A 24224-nucleotide genomic window follows, 5' to 3' on the forward strand; every position below is an offset into this window, starting at 1 on the left:
AAATAAAAAAGAGCCAATAAGCAAATAAAACAAACTCAAACACCATTTTTTGCTATCAGAGTTCCAAAAATTAAGAAGACTGATAATATCCACTGCTGGTAAGGTTCATACACTGCTCATACACTGGCCCTCTCAGAGGGGAACTTGGTACTATTAACATTTATTTTGTACATACCCTTCAATCTAGCAGGTCTACCTACCCTACAGAAATGTTAGCTGCCACATGGGCACAAAGAGTTATTTACAAGAATTTTCTTTGCAGCGTTGTTAGTCAAACTATAAAATTAGAGACAACCTCAATGTTAATCAGTAGGGAATGGTTAAAAATACAATGGCACACCAATGCTATAGACTACTACACAACAGGTAGATTTCAGTGTGGTGATGCAATAGATAGATCTCTATGTAATGATGCTGAAAGATGTCCAAGCAAGTTGTAGAACCATGAACACTACACAAAACTGTATTTATTTGTGTCTACATGTGGTTGTAAGTACAAAATGAAAGTTATGTATCAACTGGTTAACACAATTTACCTGGTTAACACAATTTACCTCTGGGTAACCTGCCTCAGAGAAAGAAGAGTATTAGTCAAAGGGCACTTTTACTTTCTCTTCTTGTTCAAATCTTAGTCAATGAGAATTAATTTAAAGGTGCTATATGCAACTAATGAATCACTGAACATTATGTCAAATAAATGAAACAAGATGGGATTGGGAGGGAGACAAACCATGAGAGACTCTTAATCTCACAAAACAAACTGAGGGTTGCTGGGGGGAGGGGGGTTAGGAGAAGGGGGGTGGGGTTATGGACACTGGGGAGGGTACGTGCTTTGGTGAGTGCTGTGAAGTGTGTAAACCTGGTGATTCACAGACCTGTACCCCTGGAGATAAAAATATATGCTTATAAAAAATAAAAAATTAAAAAAAAACTAATGATGTATTATATGTTGGCTAATTGAATTTAAATTAAAAAATAATATTAAAACCCACATTAAAGTCAGTTGCACTACACAAAAAGGTGCATTATGTACTGTAGTACTTAACAAATCTTAGCTTAAAAAAAGGTTATCTCTTAAATGCAATTAGTCTGCCGAAAGATCATTATATACCTTTGCAAGGGATGAACCAAACAACAGAGAAGGAAATGGAAGTGACAGAAATAAAACAGGCAAGAGGGTTTGAAAAAAGAGTTTCCAGTAAAGAAGGTTAGACAATTTTAAAAATGGATGACAGCTGGGGCACCTAGATGGCTCAGTCAGTTAAGCACCTGACTTTTTATTTCAGCGCAGGTCATGATCTCAGGGTCATGAGATCAAGGCCTGTGTTGGGCTCCACACTCAGTGTGGAGTCTGGTTGAGATTCTCTCTCCCTCTACCCCACCCCCCACCACATTCTTTCTTTCTCTCTCTAAAAAATAAATAAATCTTTAAAATAATGGATAGCTAATTATTTTCTGAGGGTCTTCCATACGTGAGACAATGTGCCAGGTGCTCTGTACAAGCACCATCTCTAATTCTTGCATCAACCTGTAGATATTTCCACTTTATAGATTAAGAAAACATAACTCAGAGAAAGCAAGTATCAAGCTTAAGGTAAGGTCTTTGCTCATTATTGTCACAGGCTGCCCTGGACAGGGAGTGGGTTTGAGACTGGGGTGAGGGGGGAGCACTTCTGGCCTGGACCCAAGTGCTTGGCGGCCCTTACTATACTCTGCATCCTTGAAGCATGCTCCCAAGCTGTCCTGTTCATCCAGACTGGCATTCTCTTCCTCCTCCTCGCTCTCGGTTCTCCAGTATGCTGGCCTCTTGATGGGCCGCTTCCCTGGGGTGCGCTGGGAAGCAGGACTGCTGGACACTGTGCCCAGTCCACTGCTGGAGCTCCCACTGCTTCGGTCCTGGCCCCCAGTCCACCAGGCCTGCAGGCTGGAGGTAGCTGGTGAGGATGATGAAGACTGAAGGTTGGCCATGCACAGCATGCCCTGGATGGCCTCCTGAGTGCTGGGAGAGGCAGGGGCCTCGCTGCAAGGGACAGAAGAGAAATGCTTGAGGGAGTTCTCTAGCTGTCGGAGGAAACCAGTCATCAGAATAGTCAGGGAGGAGGGACAATAGCTACGGGAGTTAGGGTGGGAGGAAGGAGGAGAGGACAATTCCAGATAAGAAACCAGAAATTAAACCAACAGATCAAGATAGTACCCCAAAGGCTGTTTTCATGTAAAGGTCAGTCCTTCCTGCCCCAAGTCTTTCCACAGATAGCAAGGAAGGTGGCAAAAAGAGGGGTGCACTTCCTTCCCTGTTCACCCATGCTGAATTCTTCCAGTTTAAAAAAAAAAAAACCAAAACAGGGCCCAGAAAAGGCTCGGCTTTCCTTCCATGCCTCTTCTAGGCCCTCTTCCAAATCCCAACGTACCCAAAACCAATCCCCTTAAAGTTTATACATCTACTCTCTGTCAGGTCTTAAGTTCCTCAGGACAGATTTCATGTCTACTTTATTCTTTCAGCCCGAATGCCCTTGCTAAGTCTTTGCCCCTTTAAATGGCTCAATAAATATCTGTGGATTGGCTCATCTAACCTTTTAGGTGGGGGTGGGAGGGTGTGCTGTCTGATCGCCTGGAAAGGGGAGAGCAAAGCCAGTACTCACGTGAGGGCAGCATAGTCAGGTCCCCCCACCTGCCTGCTGGCCTTAAGCAGATCAAGAATTCCACCAGCACCACTCCCATTCCCAAGCTTGCCTTCGACCCCTTCCACCATATCCTCGTCTGTTGTATAGTCCTCCTGTTGGGGAAAGAGGATATCACTTCAGCTGCTGAGGGCTGGTCTGGTAAGGCCCCAGTACAATGTTGACATTTTTACTCTGGATGCTAGTATCTCCTGAGCACCAAGTACAGATCAAACACTAAGCAGAATATTCACTCTTTCATTTTAATCTCCACAGCATCTTTGTGAGGTAGGCATTATTATTCTGTGTGTGTGTGAGGTAGGTATTTTAATTCCCGTTTTACAGGTAAGGAAACTAAGGTTCAGGAAAGTAACTAAGTTGTGTAAGGTCATAACCAGATATTCCAAATCATATACTCTTTCTGCTACATCACAACGCCTTTTATTCTAACCTGCATTAAAGGATTTTTAAAATATTTCAACTCAATTATGGTCTTCCAGTTATATGCTCAAGTGCACTGCCCTTAGCACATAATCATTCACTTAATAAATATTTTAGGAATTGAAGGCATAGGGTATCTTTCCCCAACCCCCCACCCCCACCTAGAATGACAATCTGTCTCCTGCCTCTGTAACCAGAATGGCAGAAGACCAGACAACAGGGCAGGCTCCTACCTCAATGTCAAACTCAACTTCTCCTGGTTCACGAACTCTGTTGGGGTCAGAGCAAGGCTTTGCACGGGGTAACTTTCGGGGAAATTCTAGAAAATAATGAAATACACATATTGTGAAGATAAGATTAACATCTGAGCCAAACACCCAGGGGAAAAAAGTCAGAATATAATTTTCCTAAAAGTAATGACCACAGACACAGGCCACAACTAATTTAGGGAGGTTAGGAATTGGTTTATAAATAAATCTCTAGAGCAAAGAATTCATGGAAGCCTAAAGAGCTGGTAAGTCAGAATGTCAACAAGCTCAGGCCTAAGGCCTTTGGTCTATCAGGAGGACCCAAAACAAATGTGAAATAGGCAGGAAAGGAACAAGAAAGAACAGGTACATACTTGGTCTTATTATCAGGGTTGCCTTCTCCTTTCCCAATCTCTCATCAATCTGCAGTTCGTCATCTGAATCCAAGTCAAATTCATCCTCCATCACCTGTTCTGCCACCAGCCTAGCCTTGTCTGCCTTCTTCGTGAGCTTGGCTCGCCGAGACTTGGATAAGGTTTTTACCCTCTTGGTACTGAAAAGAAAAAGAGCGTAAAGATAGTCACTTTCAATATTATTAAAATGGCAACTCCCCCCAAATTAGTCTATAGATTCAATGCAATCCCTATAAAAATCCAGCTAATTTCTTTTATAGAAATTAATAAGCTGATACTAAAATGTATATAGGCACACAGAGGACTTAATATGGCCAAAAGAATTTTGAAAAAGAACAAAGTTGGAGGATTTATCTGCTAAGTTTCCAAAATTTACTAAAAAGCAACAGTAGTCAAGGGAGTGTGATGCTAGCAAAAGATAGACACATACATCAATGGAACACAGCTATGAGTCTAGAACCAACACTTTAATTTACAGCCATTGATTTCTGCCAAAGATGCTAAGGCAGGGGCACCTGGGTGGCTCAATGGGTTAAGCCTCTGCCTTCGGCTCAGGTCATGATCTCAGGGTCCTGGGATCGAGCCCCACATCGGGATCTCTGCTCAGCAGGGAGACTGCTTCCCTCTCTCTCTCTGCCTGCCTCTCTGCCTACTTGTGATCTCTGTCTGTCAAATAAATAAATAAAATCTTTTTTAAAAAGATGCTAAGGCAGTTCAGTGGGGAAAGGATGGTCTTTTCAACAAATGGTGCTGAGATAACTGGATATCACATGCAAAGAAATGAATGTGGATTCTTAACTCACATCACACACAAAAATTAACTCAAAATGGATCCTAGATCTAAATGTAAAAAATAAAATTATAAAACTTCTAGAAAAAAAATAAAGGAAAATATCTTTAATGACCTGGAATTAGGTAAAATTCAAAACATTTGTGCTTCAAAAGATACCACTAAGAAAATGAAAAGACAAGCCATAGAAAGACTGGGAGGAAATATTTGCAAATCATTTATTTGGAAAGGATCTGCACCCAGAATAGTTAAGTAATGGTTAGAACCCAATAATAAGACAAACAAGGCAATTTAAAAATGAGCAAAAGATCTGAAAAGACATTTCTCTAAAGATGATATACAAATGGCCAATAATCACACAAAAATATGCTCAATATCACTAGTTACTAGGGAAATGCAAACCCAAACCACAATGAGATACCACTTGATATCCATTTGAATGGCTATAATAAAAAAGACAGACAGTAACAATTGTTAGCCAGTATATTGCTGGTGGGAATGTAAAGTGGAATAGACACTTCGGAATAAATTTTGGTGGTGTCTCGTAGAGTTAAGTATAAAGTTACCATGTGACCCAAAATTTCACTCCTAAGTGAAAAACAGAAACATATCCTTAACAAAAACTTGTACGTGAATGCTCATAGCACCATTATCCACAACAGCCAAAAGCGGAGTCAATCCAAATAACTGTCCACTAGTTAATGTATAAACAAAATGGTATATCCATACAATGGTGTACTATTCAAAAATAAAAAGGAATCAATTAACGATAAACACTACACCATGAATGAACCTCAAAAACATTATGCTAAGTGCAAGAAGCCAGACATAGAAGACCACATGTTATGTTATTCCATTTATATGGTATGTCTAGAAAAGGCCAGTCTAGGGAGACAGAAAGTAGATTAGTGGTTGCTTGGGCCTGGGGAAGAGAACCAAAGGTGTAAGTGAGTATGAGTGATCTTCTTGTGGTGATAGGAATGTTCTAAAATTGGACTGTGGTGATAGCTGCACGTTCTTTAAATTTACTAAGTCATTTAATTGTATACTTAAAGCAGGTTAAATGTATGGTATGTAAAGTATACCTCAAAAAAGCTGTTAAAAATATATAAAGGATATGGGAAAAACTAAGAAATGGGCTTATGTAATCCCATTAGATATGGTAAGCAGTATTAACCAGTACAAACTGATGAAATAAACCTTATAGTTAAAAAAGAAACAAGCTTTTGGCAAATCAGTCTTCCTGATACATACATTCAGCAAGCAGTCATCTGGTAAACTGGCTTTCAGTAAACTGGCTGACATTAAACTGACCTGTTTTCTATCTCACAGGGTTTTAGGAGGATTAAATGAGCTAATGCAGAAACCAACACATGGCAAACGCCCAACAGTAGCTAACCTTATAATTAAGTTCGCTAGGCCTCAGTTTCCACATTAATAAAATGGGGATAACAACATTTACCTTTCAGGGCTGTTGTGAGGACTAAAGAAAATAATGTACTAAACAGCTAAGATAAAGTCTGATGCAGAGCAGGAGCTCAATAAATGGTAGCTATTTATACCCTGATCTTTTATTAACTTTTAAATATGAAAAATGTCAAACATACAAAAATATAAAAGTATAACTAACTCTCATGTACCTTCCACCCAGCTAAGTTCCAGCAATTATCAACATACAGCCAATCTTGTTTCATCTACACTTCAGTCCTTGTGAAACACTAGATGATTTTGGAGAAAAGCCCAGACATAATGTCATATTGTCTGTAAATATTTCTATATCTTTTCTCTCTAGGTTCACTTAACTACAGTCTCTGGCAGCTGCAGGAGTTAACAGAAGCGGCATAAAGACTTGTGGGAAAGGGGAAAATGTCTCATGTCCTCAACAGCCGTTACAGGCTGGACCCTTAGGACTCTGAATTTTCTCCTCCCCAGGAGACCAACGATGGCCCAAGGCAATGCTCAACAGTTGCTCTACGATTGTTTAGTAACTAGGTCCCAAACCCCAAGAATAGCCGTGCTGCTTTCAGAATCTGCCCTACTCTCACACTCCCTTTTTCCTTATCTCCCAGCCAGGTGGACCTACTGCACTTGCCCTTGGGATACGAAGACCTTTTCCCACAAAAAGGTTACGAAGTTATTCTTGGCACTTGTGTTCCTATACTATTGGTACTCTGCTTGACTCTGGACCGCTCCTGTCTGGTGCTCTGAGTGTCCAGATGATCACTCTCAGTCTTCCTCTGCCTCCCTACATGTTCCAGGGTTTCGGATGATCCATTTAGCTTCTGGCTATACCTATACCATCTTCACCACCACTACCAGCATCTCCTTTCATCTTCAACATTTTAGTGAAAGAGCTACCACCAATTAAGCATTTACTATGTGCCAGGCCCTGTGAGAAGCACCCTACATACATTATCTCATTTAGTCCTCCAACAACTCTAGGGTAAAAGCTTTATCTATAGAAGAGATATAATGAGGACACTGAGGTGCAGGGTTAATTAATCTGCCAAGGTCACACAATGAATTCGTGTCAGAGCTGGGACCCAAACTCAGGACTGTCTGCTTCGAAGCCTGTGCTTTTTGTGGTGAATGCTTAGATTTTATTCTTTAAGAAAATGTTCTGTTAGAAATTATTTTAAGAAAAGCAATACATGCTTATTGTACAAAATTCAAATACTACTGAAGTGAAAATTTCCTCTCCTGGCTCCCTTATCCTACTTTCCAGAGATAGCTACTCTTACAAGTTTGGTGTGACAAGTATAAAATATATAACAAATATACTTATTTGCATAAATATGCATGATTATCCCTAGAAGAAAAATCACTGACACTAGTTGTCCATGGGGAAGGGAACTGGGGAACAGAGAGGGGTGGGAACAAAATTTTTCACTCTGTACTGTTGCATACTTTTTAAATTTTAAACTGCATATATTAAATTTTAAACGTACATGCACACACACCTTTTTTAAAAATTAAAATACAACTATTACTATGTATTATTTTGTGACCTGATTTTTTCACTTAAGAATATATCTTGGACACCTTTCCATGCCAACAGATTTTAAACTCATTTTCTCTAACAGCTACAGGGTATTCTATTCATTTAACCAACTCTTATTGACAAACACATTTCTAATTACTTACTATTACAAACAGCGATGCTATGAACACTGTACATTTCTCATAACACACCTTTGCAAATATTTCTGCAAAATTCCTAAAAATCTAATAGCAAAAGGTATATAAAAAACTAATGCTCTTAATCAGCATGCTATATTCCCCTCTTATTTCTGCCAGTGGTTCTGACCCACTGACTTTCTGAAATTTCTAAAACTCATATAAAATTTTTCTCAGACTGCCAATTAGATTCCAGGCCTCTCCCCCAATGCTACCATGGTTCTCTGAACTAAGCAATGAAACCTGATAATACCTGGGTATTTCCCCAAGTACAGTCCTTCCCCCACCCATTTCCAAGACCCAGGTCTCAACTCCATGCCCTGTTCCAGTGACATGTTGCCACTGACAGTCCCAGTTATCTCTGTGTTCCTTCTTCCCACCTCACCTGCCATTAGACATCAACAGGGCCAGCGGGCCCTCATTCCCATCAAGGTCCAAGTCTGGCGAGTCATCATCTGAGTCATTCAGGCAGGTACCAGTGATGTTGAACTGCAGAAGGAGGAGGCTCAGTTGTCACCTGTCTGGGACTTGCAAGTGAATCCTGATGACCAGTTCCTTCCGGTTTCACTGGCTGAGTTCACTGTTAAAACCACCTGAACCAAGGCTTCCTGCTACACTGTCCCCCAGCCCCACCCCAAATGATCACAAATGATCACAGGTTGAGAATGTATGGCTACCTCAGGGGAAACCTATCAATCTTGTAAAACGTGTTCCCTTTTGAAGAGGGAAAGCATCTTCACGTGCCCATGGAGAGCACCACAATCTTGAAGCAAGGTGGAGCCCTGGAGAAGGGCTTTACTTAAGGACCTGTTCAAGACTCCAACCTGACACTCATATACCATGTTCTTAAATGTCATTCCCATCTAGCACTACAAGATTCAGCTGAAGTGTCATGTCTTCTGAGAAGAACTGCTGACCATCACTTCTACCCAGATAAACTCATCCCCCCTCTATGTCTGAGGGTCCCCCACACACCCTTGATTATGGCATCCTCCATACTTCATTGCACTCATTTGTTTTTATGCCTGTCTTTCTCACTAGCCTGCCAGTCTCTTGAGGGTAACATTCACAGCACCTATCACAGTGCCCAGCACAGACAAGGTCTCAATAAATGCCTGTTAAATGAGTGGTACTGGTAGCCAAACACCAGGGGCCCTAAGGGAGGTGGGAAGACAGGACAATCCTTTTGATCCCCTGATCTTCCAAGGGACCCAAAAGGGCTGGGCTGAACCCATGGGCCAGCACCCACCTTTGCTTTCTGGGAAGAGCCTGTCTTCAGTGCCTGATGATTGTATGGGTCCATGAGATTATAGCTCAATTGGCCAGCAGGCCCCAAGGCTGAGCTCTCCTTGCCCTTTCGCTCTGCCTTCTTGAAGAGTTCCTTGGGCTTCAGGCCTTTCTTCTTTGAACCACTTTTGGAGGGCAGTGACAGCCTGGACATGGATACTGAAGTGGAATGGACTGGCCTGGTTAAGGGAATGGAGCCAGCTGGGAAGATCCTCTGCAGCCCAAAGATATTGCTCGTCTTCCCAACGTTCTGTTGGAAGATATCCTACAAGAGTATTAGTACACGACGGGGTTAGCGCTTACTCCAGGGTTCTCTCTATGCTAAGAGCAGAGGTCTGTTCATGGCACTGGCAGTACTGCCATGGAAGTGTCTTACAGATGCTCCGCATCTAGATGCACAGCCTAGATTTTTTACAATGAGTTGGTCATCAGGAATTTACTGGGTGGCATTTCTTTACCCAGCCACTGACAAGTAAGGAGAAGACGAGCAGAAAAAAAGCCCAGCACTACTGTCAAAATTGGAGAAAAGACTCCAAATGCAGCTGGCATGAGAGAGAAAATACTTGAGTACTAAACTGTGTGGTCCCAACCCTAAGGACTGCAGGATTTGAGACAGGGTCTGGTCCGAAGTCTGTTGTCACTAGCTAGCTCTGTGACCTCAGGTAAGTGATCTGACTACTGTTTGTTCGACTATAAAATTGAAGGAGCAAACTGTACAGGTGGTTGTCAGAGGTGCTCTGTGGCTCCTCTGAACTTCTTGGGAGGAGGCCTGAAGACTGGAGGTAGGTGGAAGGCAAACAAGAGGAACATGTGGAAGTCGAAGCCTCTTGCCTTCCACCTTATTGACAGCAGCTATCCTTTGATTGGTTGTATACTGACCTTCCAAGTAAGATTTCATTTGACGAAAAAAAAAAAAGGTTCCATCACTTTAAAACACTTGAAAGCCAGTGGACCAGACATAATCCATCTCTCTAAGTTCTTTTCCAATGAACCCAGAGTTTTGTATATACAAAACTGGTTTCAGCGGAAAGAGCCAGAGAAAAGGTAGGCCTTGTAACTAAACCCTGAAGGATTCTGAAAGATGGGAATGGAGGAAAGGGAGGTAGGAGGTGGACAATGTAAGCTATGGTGTAGGCAGTGAAACATGCTGCAGGCGGTGCGGCTAGAAGCCCAAACTCCCAGTAACTCACTCTGACCACCCTTTAGCACAAACGTAGTGCCTATATCCTGAGTGCTAAATGGAAATTGACAGCTCCTGAGCTAAATGAGAGTTTAAGCTTCCTTAAGTCCAATTCTCCTCTGGTGCCTCTGCTACTTCACCAGCCCACACCAAGTTCTCTCTTTGCTGCAAAGTCTATTAAAAACAATGGCTCGCATTTATTGAGTACTTACTCTGCCAGGCACTGTGCGAGGGGCTCTACATACATTAGCTCTCGAGCCTAACAGAACTCTGAAAAGGTGGTGTTATTCCCCCTTTACAGACAAAGGTACTAAGGCTCTGAAAGGCTTGCAAGTGATGGAGCAGGAACTGGAATCCAAGTTTCTCTGAGTCTCTTACCATCTACACTTACTGCCTTGTGGTATAAGCCACCTGTTGAAAGACGGCTTTGTAATCATGTTTAATCTGGGAGAACTGTCATTTTGGAGAATGCAGAGACTGAGTCAAAATATTAAATATGACCTCCACCACCCACCACTACCATGACCCACCATCAGAACTTACTGAACACTTATTATGTGCCAAGTACCATTCTTAATGCTCAGCCTGTATTACCTTATTTAACCCTTTTAACAATCCCTGAGTAGGTATAATTATCCCCACTTTAGAAATAAGGAAACTGAGGTTCAGACAGTGGACTTTGCCCAGGGTCCTCTAAAAGATTTTGAGTTCTTTGTGGACAATGAATTATTTATGTATTATAAGCACCTAACCTAATGCGAAGCACACTCGAGGCACATAATAATTATTTAAATTAATGGAGTCCTTGATGGGGTTTTCCCAACCCTTCCCCTGGACTCTCAAGCCAACTGAAGAAGCCTGACCTGCCACTTGAGCCTTGAGCCCTTCCCAAACGCCTCCCCTGCTCCCCTGCTTCTTACTTCCACCAGGCGGATCTCCCTAGCCAGATCTTTAATGAGCTGTACAGTCCGCACTGTCTCCGGAATCTCATCCTCGTGGTCTGGCAGAGCCTGTCAAACAAAAGGCATGAAGAATAGACCCACACATAAATAGACAACTGATTTTTGACAAAAGTACTAAGGTTATTCAACGGAGAAAGGGTAATCTCTTTAACAACTCATATTGGACCAAATGGATACCCATATGTAAAAAAAGAAGCTCAATCCATATCTTGCACCACACACACACACTCAAAATGGATCAAAAGCCGAAATGTAAACTCTAAAACTATAATCCCTTTAGAAGAAAACAGAGGAGAAAATCTTTGGAACCTTGGGTTAGACACCAAGATTTCTAAGGACACAAAAAGCATGAGCCTTAAAAGAAAAATAAGTTGAGCTTAATAAAAAACAAACACTTCTCTTTGAAAAACACTGTTAAGACAAACCAGAGACTGTGAGGGAATATTTGCAAAACCTGTCTTAGATAAAGGACAGTGTCAAGGTGTGTGAGTAACTCAGTGGTGGGCTTGGGCCATACCCCTCAAAAAGTCAAGAACCTGGAGGAGACCCCTGGGGACAACCTGGCCTCTCCACTTATAAGGACAGAGCTCAGGTCTGAGAAGCTACAGGTCCAGTGCTAGCTCCACAGCAACCCCAGCTGAGACCTCTTGGGTGTCTCACTTTAAATTTATTTGCAATCTTTTTGAGTCCTCAAAATTTACATCTTTATATAGACAGAGCTCTCAGGCTTTTCCCTTGTGATTTCTTCCACCAGTTTTCACTTCACTTCTGCATGCAGAGGACTGACAAAACTTCTTCAGCATTACCTTATTTACCATGGTTTTGATTCTTTTTTCCTTTAATTCTTTTAAGCCATCTGGAATCTATTTTGGTGGCTGGACAGGGGTGGGGTCTGAGAACCCATGTGATCCAGCTGGATAAATTTAATAGCTCCCTCCTCCTGGCCCAGAGGCTCTGGAAAGGTGAGGGAGCAAGTACCCCCCATAGAAATCATCTTCATTTCACAAAAGACTACTTCCATGAGATGAGAATGGGCTCCTCAGATCTGTGTTCTACTCTTCTCCAGCTCCCTCTGGCCAAGCTATTTGGGGCCATCCTGGCTCACGGCATGAGTAATCAGGACTCACTCCCCTCCCTTTTGTTGTTCCTGGAGCAGAGTCACTCTAAAGTTCACTTCACTGAACTTTCATTGAACATTTTTAGAAATGAAACCTAAGGTAGCCACACCTGAGGGATATAGAGAAACGGAAGACTAGGCTAAGGCCCAGGTGTAGGTATGTTCAGGGAGAAAAGAAGGCCCAAAACATGAAGTCCAAGGATATCTCAGGGAAGGTCGGCAACAGGAATGGGGAGATTGTGCAAGTTAAGCCTACAATGGCTGAAAGGTCTCCTTAAGCCACTGTATGCAAGGGGATAATCTGTAAAGAATATCAAAAGCATAAGGAAATATATTGATATTTCTTCTTTTACTTTGTTGTATTTCTTAAAATTTTTTTAAAGTCAACATTTTGAGTAGGTAATCCATTTACATAGCTCAAAAATTGAACAATATAAAAAGATACACATTGAAAAGCCTCAAAATATATTTGTCCCTGCCATAAGTGTCATTACCCCATACCCACAGGTAACCACCTTTATTACTGTCTTCTGCATCCCTCCAGATTGCGTCTGCAGGCAAATACAAGCACATAAAAAATACTATTCTTGTTTCTCCCCCCACCTTTTAACACATAAGGTGGCACATCACACACATGGTTGTACACGTTTACTTGACAAATTCTAGAGATCTTTCCAAGTCAGTACAGAGAAAACTTCCTTAATCTCTTTTATAGCTGTTTCATATTCAATTGGATAGATGGATATTGGTGTTATTTCTAAAAAGCCATTTTGGCAGTATGCGTCAAGAGCCTTACATTTTTTTCATATACTTTGAGCCAGTAATTGCTCTTCTAGGAATCTATCCTGAAGAAACAATCAAAAGATGAGGGATAAAGGTTGGTGCAAGCACACAGTCACTGCATGATTTGCTGTAACTACTCCCCCCAAATAAATAAAGCAACAATAAACAAGTGGTGAGGTAATAAGGACGGTACATCCTTGCAAAAGAATATCATTTAACTACTAAATGTTTGTGGAGAACTTTGAGGACACAGGATAATGAACATAAGCCAACAAACTCAGATATAAAACTGAAAGTACAGAGTGATAGCAATCATGTTTTTTAAATGCATATAAAAAAGACCAGAAGAAAATATAACCAAATGTTAATGTTAATTCCAAGTGTTAAAATTATAGGTGATGTTTTTCCCTCCTTATACTCTTCTTCATTTTTTCTAATTCTCTAGAATAAGCATGTGTTACTTTTTAAAATCAGAAAGAAAGGTTTTAAAAATGTTATCCAGGAGTCCTAGTTCAGTCCTCCATTCTAACCCCAGGAGCCCACAGGCCTCCCTGGTCTCTTCCACCTCCCTGAAGCATCTACCCAAAGCAAGCCTCTACTGAGGGCAGAACTCTAGAGGAAGTAGAGAAAAAGTGTATTTACTTCTTTCCTTGTCCAGGCTCTAAAGGCCAAGTTCAGAGCTTTGCCACCATGGACCAGATAGGATGCTGGGTGCCTCCTATTCTCTCGCAAACCTAAAAGGGGAAAAAGGAAGGCAGAAGGTCAATGAAGCCATGCGGGGAAGTGAAGGACTTGTTACTTTTTCTCAGGCAACCAGATAAAGTACGCAACGTTCTAAGGACAACTCCAGATCTCAGTTCTTATAACGGTGTTCCTTTAATAAGTACCTACTATATGCCAGGCATTTAATATCTACTATCTCAGTGAATCCTTATACCCATCCTCTAAGCCAAGTATCATTATCCTCACTTTACAGTTCAGGAAACTGAGGCTCAGAGAGGCAAAGAGACTTAACCAAGGGGACATACCCAGTAAAAGACAGAGCGAAGACCATGAATCTGAGGCCTGAATCTGAATCCTTCTACCACATTGGAAGTGCTCTGCCTCTTGAGTTTCAAAATGCAACCACACTCAGGAAGACCTTGATTGCAACCTACACAGAGCTGAAGGGCCATTAACAAATGCTCTTATTCTCAGTTACTCCAGGAGGAGGTTATGATAAATAGCTGGATTTCGGCTCAATACAGAATCTTCTACTGAACTGAGCTGTTCTGAACAGGTAATAACTGGTTAGTCATCTAGCCTATGATTGAACACTTAAGTGACAGCCTGTCTCGGTAGCAGAATAAGGGCATGAAGTAGTGGATAGGAGACTGTACTCATTGGCCTCTGAGATCTTTTTTTAGATTTAATTTAACTTATTCATTTATTTGAGAGAGAGAATGTGTGTGCATGCGAGCAGGGAGAGGAACAGAGCAGGGAGGAAGGGGAAAGAATCTCAAGCAGACTCCACACTGAGCACAGAGCCGAACACAGGACTTGATCTCATGGCCCTGAGGTCACAACCTGAGCTGAAAACAAGAGTCAGATGCTTAACCCGACCGAGCCACCCATGCACCCCTGCCTCTGAGGTTCTTGGTAACTCTAAAATACTGATTCCTCGTGCCCAAGTTACCTTCAAGAATCTCAGGTCTGAGCAAGGGAGCTGCTCTAATTCAAAACAGACCAGAAAATCCCAGCAGTTTTGCTTCTATCTGGGCTGATACCTGGGAACCGACATAATGATGCCAGGCTGGTGAGGACTGGGCCTTGTCCCCATTCCATAGGAAGCACTTTCAGGAAACTCTGAGATTGTCCAGATTGAGTTTTACTTTAATTATCAGGAACTAGGGATAATTTCATTGTAATGCAATTTTCTTAGCCACCTTTGCTAAATAAAGTTAAAATCCATTTTCTACCTTACATTATACTTAGTAAAAGAGCCAATCTTAAAAGTTCACACACTATAGGATTCCATTTTTATAGCACTCTTGAAATGACAAAATCACGGAGATAGAAAACAGATCAGTCGTTTCCAGAAGTTATGGATAGTGCAAGGGGAAAGAATGGGTGAGACGATAAAGGGGTAGCACTAGAGGGTCTCTGTGGTGATGGAACAGTACTGTATCTTCTTTGAGGTGATGGTTACATGCATGTATACACACGTGCATGTGCATGCTCAGGGAAGCAGGCTAAAAGGGGCAGCTAGCAAAGGGATCCATACCTCGAAAGATGTCCAGGATGTGCTTTCCCACATACCAACAGATGGTCTCAAAGTTAGGAAACTTGAAGAGGTCTGCTGTGCTCAGCCGTTTCTCAATCTCATAGGCTCTAGAAGAAGTAGGCACAACAACAATGATGATAACAAGGATCCTGTTTACTGAGCACCTAATAGATATGGGGTTATGAATGCTTTGTACCCACTACCTCTAATCCTCACAACTACCCTGTAAAATCCAACTTTGTGGGTTAGGGAACTGGAGCACAAAGATTATGTGACTTGCCCAAAGTCACATAAACAACTAAGTGAGGAAGGATTATTCATCCCCACACTGATCATTATAAGGAATCAGGATCTACTCCTTTCTGATCATCTTGCCTCCTCCAATGCTGCACTTCTCACTATAAAGGAGAACCCAAGGACTCTAGCAGATGGGAATGGCCAACTTGGGATCACCACAGCTTCAGCACTCACTTGAGCTGCATTTCGATGTTAAGGCTGTGTAAGAAGTTCCCTCCAAATGCAAGGCAGTCCACTGGGGTCAGCACAGCATGGATCCATCCTGCAGTATAACATGGCAAAATCAAAGCTGGCAGAGGGCCTTACTTCCTCTGAACATCACTGCCCCAACTCAGCTCAAACACAACTTCTCAGAACACCCAACCTGGCAGTGACTCAGAAAGTTTTAGTTCCTCTACTCTCCCAATATCCATTCTGCCACCATTATAACCCTGAACTGGACCAATTTATGGGGTTATTAAACTCCTTCTACTTCCCTCCTCTCGACTTCAAATCTCTCTGCTGTTTTGCCCATCTGCTCTCTCATCTCTTAGAAGGGCATTACCTCCTTGCCAAGTCTCCCCCTTCTAACTTTACTCTAGGTAAAACAAAGAGCTTTTGTGTTGAACAAACCTGAGTTCAAAGTCTGCCATTTTCTAGCTAAACATCTACTTCAAAGGTTGGTTGTGAAGTATGCACCTGTTGGAACTCAATTATTTTCCTTGCCCTTGACTCTACACTACCTTCTGAGACCTTCTAATTTTTCTTCTTAAACCTCTTTCATATTCATCTCCCTTTCCCCATCCATCCATTCTACCAATGCCTTGGTTCAAATCCCTCATTACCTGTCACCTAGGCTATTTGCAAGAGCCTCCAAACTGGCTCCTCTATACCAGCAGTTCCCAAGGTATGGTTCAGGGAATCCTGAGACTCCTTGAGAGCACATGTAAGGTCAAAACTATGCTTGTGATGATACTAAGAAGCTATTTGTCTTTTTCACCCTCATTCTCTCACGGGTGTACAGTGTATTTTTCCAAAGGGTAAATGACATGATAACACAACATGCAGAAGCAGACTTGAGAATCCAGTTATTTTCTATTAATCCAGACATTAAAAAGGTTTGCAAAAATGTAACTGTCACTCTTCTCCCTACATTTCTTGATTTGAAAAGTTATTTTTCACAAAAATTATTATTCATGCTAACATGTAATGAGTTTATTACTTCTCAAATGAGTTAAACAAATATTTTAAAATTTTCTCAGTTTTAATTTATAATGTAAATATTGATGAATATAAACCACATAAATAAAAGCCTTGGGGTCCTCAATAATATTAAAAAGTATAAAGGGGTCCTGAGTCCAAAGTGCTTACAAACCACTTCTCTATACCAATCTCAATCTCTGAAGTCTATCCTCCACATCTTGACTCTAAAATACAAATCTGCCCATGTCATCCCTGCTCAAAATACTTCAATAAAATGTACATCCACAGGAGAATGGATAAATTGCCATATACTCATACAATAGAATATTGGAAAGTAAGTAAAATGAGTGAACATGTACCAAAATGAATCTCACAATCACAGTGTTCAGAGAAAAAAACAAGTTGGGAAGAATTACCTAATATGATTCCATTTATATAACATTCAAAAACAGTAAAACAATACTAACTATTGACTTGATGAGCCATGACCTGTATAATAAAGGAATAGAAATGCATGAGGATAATAATTGCCAACTTCAGAACAATGTCTAGCTCAGAGAGGGAAAAATAGGGATGAAATTGAGGAGAGGTATATGAGAGGCTTCAAATATATTTGTAATATTTTATCTTTTTAGTTGGACTATAAACACATAAATGTTTATTACATTATTCTTTATATCTTTTGCTACATAAACAAATAAAACTTCAATGGTTCTCCAATCACCTCTGGGGTAAGTACAATCTGCCTATCTTTTCAGCTTCACTTCCTCCTTGACCTCTAGGCTCCTGTATACATGAACTACTTCACACAGCCTTGCTTTGCTTATGCCTTTCTCTATGTCTGAGAGGACTCTTCTGCCTTTCTTTCCTTGGTCAGTCCATACTTACCTGTGAGGTGTCACTCCTCTGAGAAGATTTTCACAAACTTCCAGCTAGACCAAATGCTCTTCTCCATACTCCCACAGCTTGTGGTAAATGCCTCTATTATGGCTATTAGAACATGATACTGAAATGGCCTACTGACCTTTTGTCTCTAGCACCTAACCCCATGTGGGTATACTCAGTAGACATGCAATACTTGTGGAACTAAGTAGAGTTTACCCAGTTCATGGAACTTCATACCAGTAAGTGAATTAATCCAACTCAAATCTCTGGTAGGCAAATTCAATTCATCAAACAATTATTAAATGCCCAGTGTAGAAAAGGTATTATGTGATACCCTATTAGGCAAAGGATTAAAAGATTAATAAATGAATTAATAAATGCCTGGGCACAGAAAAGAGAAAAGTGGTTGGGTATGGGGGAAGGTAACATGCCTCAGTACATATTAAACATTGTATATAAAATCAATGTAATGAAATCAACATGATAACTGATATATGAACAGATAAATAGCTCTGTGCAACAGAAAAGAAAATCCAGCATTATACAGTATCGTATCACACAAAGATGTGAGATCTATATGGCAGCCTTATTTTATTTTCTTAAAGATTTTATTTATTTGAGAGAGAATGAGCAAGCGTACTAGTGGAGGGAGGGAGAGGGAGAAGGACAAACAGATTCCCCATTGAGCAGGGAGCCTGACCTAGAGCTCGATCGCCGGACCCTGGGATCATGACCTGAGCTGAAGGCAGTTACTTAACCAACTAAGACACCCAGGCACCCCATCTGACAATTTCAAAGGAGCTATCATAAGAATGCTTCAGTAAACTATTATAAACATGTTTGCAACAAAAAAAAAAAAAGAAAAAGAGAAGATATAAATAAGAAACAAATGGAAGTTTTAGAACTGGAAAGTACTGTATCTGAAAAAAATAATGAAAGAGATGGACTCAACAGAAGAATAGAAGAATAAAGACAATGGAGAAAAGAATCAGAAAACTTTAAGACAGAATAGAAAGTACTCCACATAAACAAAAGAGAGAAAACAAAAAAAATAAATTCAGGGACCTGTGGGACTACAAAAAAATATATATAGCATTCAGAGACCCAAAAGAAAAGAAGTTAGAGTATGGGACTGAAAAAGCATTCAAAAATAATAGCTAAAAGTTTCTTCACTAATATGACAAAAAATATAAACCTACACATTCAGGAAGCTCAATGAACATATTTATTGTAAACCCAAAGGAGTACACGCAAAGACACATTATAGTCAAACTGCGAGAAACTAAAGAAAAAAAGAAATAACAAATAGCAAGAAATGACACATATAAGGGAAAAAACAATTTGAATGACAGCCAAAATCTCATCAGAAACCATGGAGATGTTGGAGTCAAGATGGCGGAGAAGTAGCAGGCTGAGACTACTTCACCTAGCAGGAGATCAGCTAGATAGCTTATCTAAAGATTGCAAACACCTGCAAATCCATCGGCAGATCGAACAGAAGAAGAACAGCAATTCTGGAAACAGAAAAACAACCACTTTCTGAAAGGTAGGAATGGCGGAGAAGTGAATCCAAAGCAACGGGAAGATAGACCCCGGGGGGAAGGGCCAGCTCCTGGCAAACAGCGGAGCAACTGAGCACAAAATCTGGACTTTCAAAAGTCTGTTCCGCTGAGGGACATCGCTCCAGAGGCTACCAGGGCGAAGCCCACGCGGGGTCAGCGTGGCCTCAGATCCCGCAGGGTCACAGAAGGATCGGTGGTGTCTGAGTGTTGCAGAGCTTGCGGGTATTGGAACGGGAAAGCCGGCTACAGAGACAGAGCCGACAGAAAGCTCACAGCCCGGGATTACCTTGAACCAGCCACAGGCTCGGTGAGCTTGGAGCGCGGCCAGAGGTCAGGCAGACGGGAGTAACTGGGCGCTGTTCTCTGAGGGCGCACTGAGGAGAGGGGCCCCGGGCTCTCGGCTCCTCCGGGCCAGAGACCAGGAGGCCGCCATTTGTATTCCCGTCCTCCAGAACTCTATGAAAAGCGTTCAGGGAACAAAAGCTCCTGAAAGCAAACCCAAGCGGATTACTCAGCCCAGCCCCTGGGGCAAAGACACTTGAGAATCACTACACCAGGCCCCTCCCCCAGAAGATCAACAAGAAATCCGCCAAGACCAAGTTCGCCTACCAACGAGTGCGGTTTCAATACCAAGGAGAGCAACAGAGTTCCAGAGGACGAGAAGGCAAAGCACGGAACTCATGGCTTTCTCCCTGTGATTTTTTTTAGTATTGCAGTTAATTTAATTTTTTTATTTTTCATTTTTTTTTCTCGCCTTCGGCTAAAATTTTTTTTAACTTTTACTCTTTTCTTTTTTAACGTTTTTTAACTAGTTTATCTAATATATATATTTTTTCTTTTTTATATTTTTCTTTATTCGTTTTCATTTTTTTTTAATTCTTTTCTTTTCTTTTTTTGTTTCTTTTTTTTCTTTCTTCCTTTTTGAACCTCTTTTTATCCCCTTTCTCCCCTCTCACAATTTGGGATCTCTTCTGATTTGGTTAAAGCATATTTTCCTGGGGTTGTTGCCACCCTTTTAGTATTTTACTTGCTCCTTCATATACTCTTATCTGGACAAAATGACAAGGTGGAAAAATTCACCGCAAAAAAAGAACAAGAGGCAGTACCGAAGGCTAGGGACCTAATCAATACAGACATTAGTAATATGTCATATCTAGAGTTCAGAATGACAATTCTCAAGGTTCTAGCCGGGCTCGAAAAAGGCATGGAAGATATTAGAGAAACCCTCTCGGGAGATATAAAAGCCCTTTCTGGAGAAATAAAAGAACTAAAATCTAACCAAGTTGAAATCAAAAAAGCTACTAATGAGGTGCAATAAAAAATGGAGGCTCTCACTGCTAGGATAAATGAGGCAGAAGAAAGAATTGGTGATATAGAAGACCAAATGACAGAGAATAAAGAAGCTGAGCAAAAGAGGGACAAACAGCTACTGGACCACGAGGGGAGAATTCGAGAGATAAGTGACACTATAAGATGAAACAGCATTAGAATAATTGAGATTCCAGAAGAAGAAGAAGGAGAGAGAGGAGCAGAAGGTATACTGGAGAGAATTATTGGGGAGAATTTCCCCAATATAGCAAAGGGAACAGGCATCAAAATTCAGGAGGTTCAGAGAACGCCCCTCAAAATCAGTAAGAATAGGCCCATACCCCGTCACCTAATAGTAAAATTTACAAGTCTCAGTGACAAAGAGAAAATCCTGAAAGCAGCCCGGGAAAAGAAGTCTGTAACATACAATGGTAAAAATATTAGATTGGCAGCTGACTTATCCACAGAGACCTGGCAGGCCAGAAAGAGCTGGCATGATATTTTCAGAGCACTAAACGAGAAAAACATGCAGCCAAGAATACTATATCCAGCTAGGCTATCATTGAAAATAGGAGAGATTAAAAGCTTCCAGGACAAACAACAACTGAAAGAATTTGCAAACACCAAACCAGCTATACAGGAAATCTTGAAAGGGGTCCTCTAAGCAAAGAGAGAGCCTACAAGTGGTAGATCAAAAAGGAACAGAGACCATATACAGTAACAGTCACCATACACGCAATACAATGGCACTAAATTCATATCTCTCAATAGTTACCCCGAATGTTAATGGACTAAATGCCCCTGTCAAAAGACACAGGGTATCAGAATGGATAAAAAAACAAAACCCATCTATATGCTGCCTCCAAGAAACTCATTTTAAGCCCGAAGACACCTCCAGATTTAAAGTGAGGGGGTGGAAAAGGATTTATCATGCTAATGGACATCAGAAGAAAGCTGGAGTGGCAATCCTTATATCAGATCAATAAGATTTTAAGCCAAAGACTATAATAAGAGATGAGGAAGGACACTATATCATACTCAAAGGGTCTGTCCAACAAGAAGATCTAAGAATTTTAAATATGTATGCCCCCAACGTGGGAGCAGCCAACTATATAAACCAATTAATAACAAAATCAAAGAAACACATCAACAATAATACAATAATAGTAGGGGACTTTAACACTCCCCTCACTGAAATGGACAGATCATCCAAGCAAAAGATCAGCAAGGAAATAAAGGCCTTAAATGACACACTGGACCAATGGACATCACAGATATATTCAGAACATTTCATCCCAAAGCAACAGAACACACATTCTTCTCTAGTGCACATGGAACATTCTCCAGAATAGATCACATCCTTGGTCCTAAATCAGGACTCAATCGGTATCAAAAGATTAGGATCATTCCCTGCATATTTTCAGACCACAATGCTCTAAAGCTAGAACTCAACCACAGAAGGATGTTTGGAAAGAACCCAAATACATGGAGACTAAACAGCATCCTTCTAAAGAATGAATGGATCAACCGGGAAATTAAAGAAGAATTGAAAAAAATCATGGAAACAAATGATAATGAAAATACAATGGTTCAAAATCAGTGGGACACAAAAAAGGCAGTCCTGAGAGGAAAATATATAGCGGTACAAACCTTTCTCAAAAAATAAGAAAGGTCTCAGGTACACAACCTAACCGTACACCTAAAGGAGCTGGAGAAAGAACAAGAAAGAAACCCTAAGCCCAGCAGGAGAAGAGAAATCATAAAGATCAGAGCAGAAATCAATGAAGCAGAAACCAAAAAAACAATAGAACAAAACAATGAAACTAGGAGCTGGTTCCTTGAAAGAATTAATAAAATTGATAAACCCCTGGCCAGACTTATCAAAAAGAAAAGAGAAAGGACCCAAATAAATAAAATCATGAATGAAAGAGGAGAGATCATAACTAACACCAAGAAATACAAACTATTATAAGAACATACTATGAGCAACTCTACGCCAACAAATTTGACAATCTGGAAGAAATGGATGCATTCCTAGAAACATATAAACTACCACAACTGAACCCGGAAGAAATAGAAAGCCTGAACAGACCCATAACCAGTAAGGAGATTGAAACAGTCATTAAAAATCTCCAAACAAACAAGAGCCCAGGGCCAGATGGCTTCCCGGGGGAATTCTACCAAACATTTAAAGAAGAACTAATTCCTATTCTCCTGAAACTGTTCCAAAAAATAGAAATGGAAGGAAAACTTCCAAACTCATTTTATGAGGCCAGCATCACCTTGATCCCAAAACCAGACAAGGATCCCATCAAAAAAGAGAGCTATAGACTAATATCCTTGATGAACACAGATGCGAAAATTCTCACCAAAATACTAGGCAATAGGATTCAACAGTACATTAAAAGGATTATTCACCACGACCAAGTGGGATTTATTCCAGGGCTGCAAGGTTGGTTCAACATCCGCAAATCAGTCAATGTGATACAACACATCAATAAAAGAAAGAACAAGAACCATATGATACTCTCAATAGATGCTGAAAAAGCATTTGACAAAGTACAGCATCCCTTCCTGATCAAAACTCTTCAAAGTGTAGGGATAGAGGGCACATACCTCAATATCATCAAAGCCATCTATGAAAAACCCACCACAAATATCATTCTCAATGGAGAAAAACTGAAAGCTTTTCCGCGAAGGTCAGGAACACGGCAGGGATGTCCATTATCACCACTGCTATTTAACATAGTACTATAGGCCCTAGCCTCAGCAATCAGACAACAAAAGGAAATTAAAGGCATCCAAATCGGCAAAGAAGAAGTCAAATTATCACTCTTCGCAGATGGTATGATACTATATGTGGAAAACCCAAAAGACTCCACTCCAAAACTGCTAGAACTTATACAGGAATTCAGTAAAGTGTCAGGATATAAAATCAAAGCACAGAAATCAGTTGCATTTCTCTACACCAACAACAAGACAGAAGAAAGAGAAATTAAGGAGTCAATCCCATTTACAATTGCACCCAAAACCATAACATACCTAGGAATAAACCTAATCAAAGAGGCACAGAATCTATACTCAGAAAACTATAAAGTACTCATGAAAGAAATTGAGGAAGACGCAAAGAAATGGAAAAATGTTCCATGCTCCTGGATTGGAAGAATAATATTGTGAAAATGTCTATGCTACCTAAAGCAATCTACACATTTAATGCAATTCCTATCAAAGTACCATCCATCTTTTTCAAAGAAATGGAACAAATAATTCTAAAATTTATATGGAACCAGAAAAGACCTCGAATAGCCAAAGGGATATTGAAAAAGAAAGCCAAAGTTGGTGGCATCACAATTCCGGACTTCAAGCTCTATAACAAAGCTGTCATCATCAAGACAGCATGGTACTGGCACAAAAGTAGACACATAGATCAATGGAACAGAATAGAGAGCCCAGAAATAGACAGTCAACTCAATGGTCTACTAATCTTCGACAAAGCAGGAACGAATGTCCAGTGGAAAAAAGACAGCCTCTTCAATAAATGGTGCTGGGAAAATTGGACAGCCACATGCAGAAAAATGAAATTGGACCATTCCCTTACACCACACACGAAAATAGACTCAAAATGGATGAAGGACCTCAATGTGAGAAAGGAATCCATCAAAATCCTTGAGG

The 24224-nt window shown here is 40.7% G+C and overlaps 1 protein-coding gene across 5 annotated transcripts in view; it reads right to left on the reverse strand.

The window, feature by feature from the left end:
* The window catches only part of PHF8 (PHD finger protein 8), a 100259-nt gene that overhangs the window by 38182 nt on the left and 37853 nt on the right, over positions 1-24224 (reverse strand). For 4 of the 5 annotated variants that reach the window (XM_059156420.1, XM_059156419.1, XM_059156423.1 and 1 more), the window contains exons 9-18: positions 15790-15877; positions 15319-15425; positions 13698-13789; positions 11114-11203; positions 8976-9278; positions 8112-8215; positions 3721-3899; positions 3332-3417; positions 2640-2773; positions 1707-2020 (exon numbers count right to left, since the gene is read on the reverse strand). In XM_059156420.1, the coding sequence (XP_059012403.1) occupies positions 1707-2020; positions 2640-2773; positions 3332-3417; positions 3721-3899; positions 8112-8215; positions 8976-9278; positions 11114-11203; positions 13698-13789; positions 15319-15425; positions 15790-15877 (1497 nt within the window). The remainder of the gene's footprint in view (positions 1-1706; positions 2021-2639; positions 2774-3331; positions 3418-3720; positions 3900-8111; positions 8216-8975; positions 9279-11113; positions 11204-13697; positions 13790-15318; positions 15426-15789; positions 15878-24224) is intronic. The other variant, XM_059156421.1, reaches the window with a different exon arrangement.

The sequence above is a fragment of the Mustela lutreola genome, chromosome X (assembly GCF_030435805.1).
Source record: "Mustela lutreola isolate mMusLut2 chromosome X, mMusLut2.pri, whole genome shotgun sequence".
Lineage (NCBI taxonomy): Eukaryota > Metazoa > Chordata > Mammalia > Carnivora > Mustelidae > Mustela > Mustela lutreola.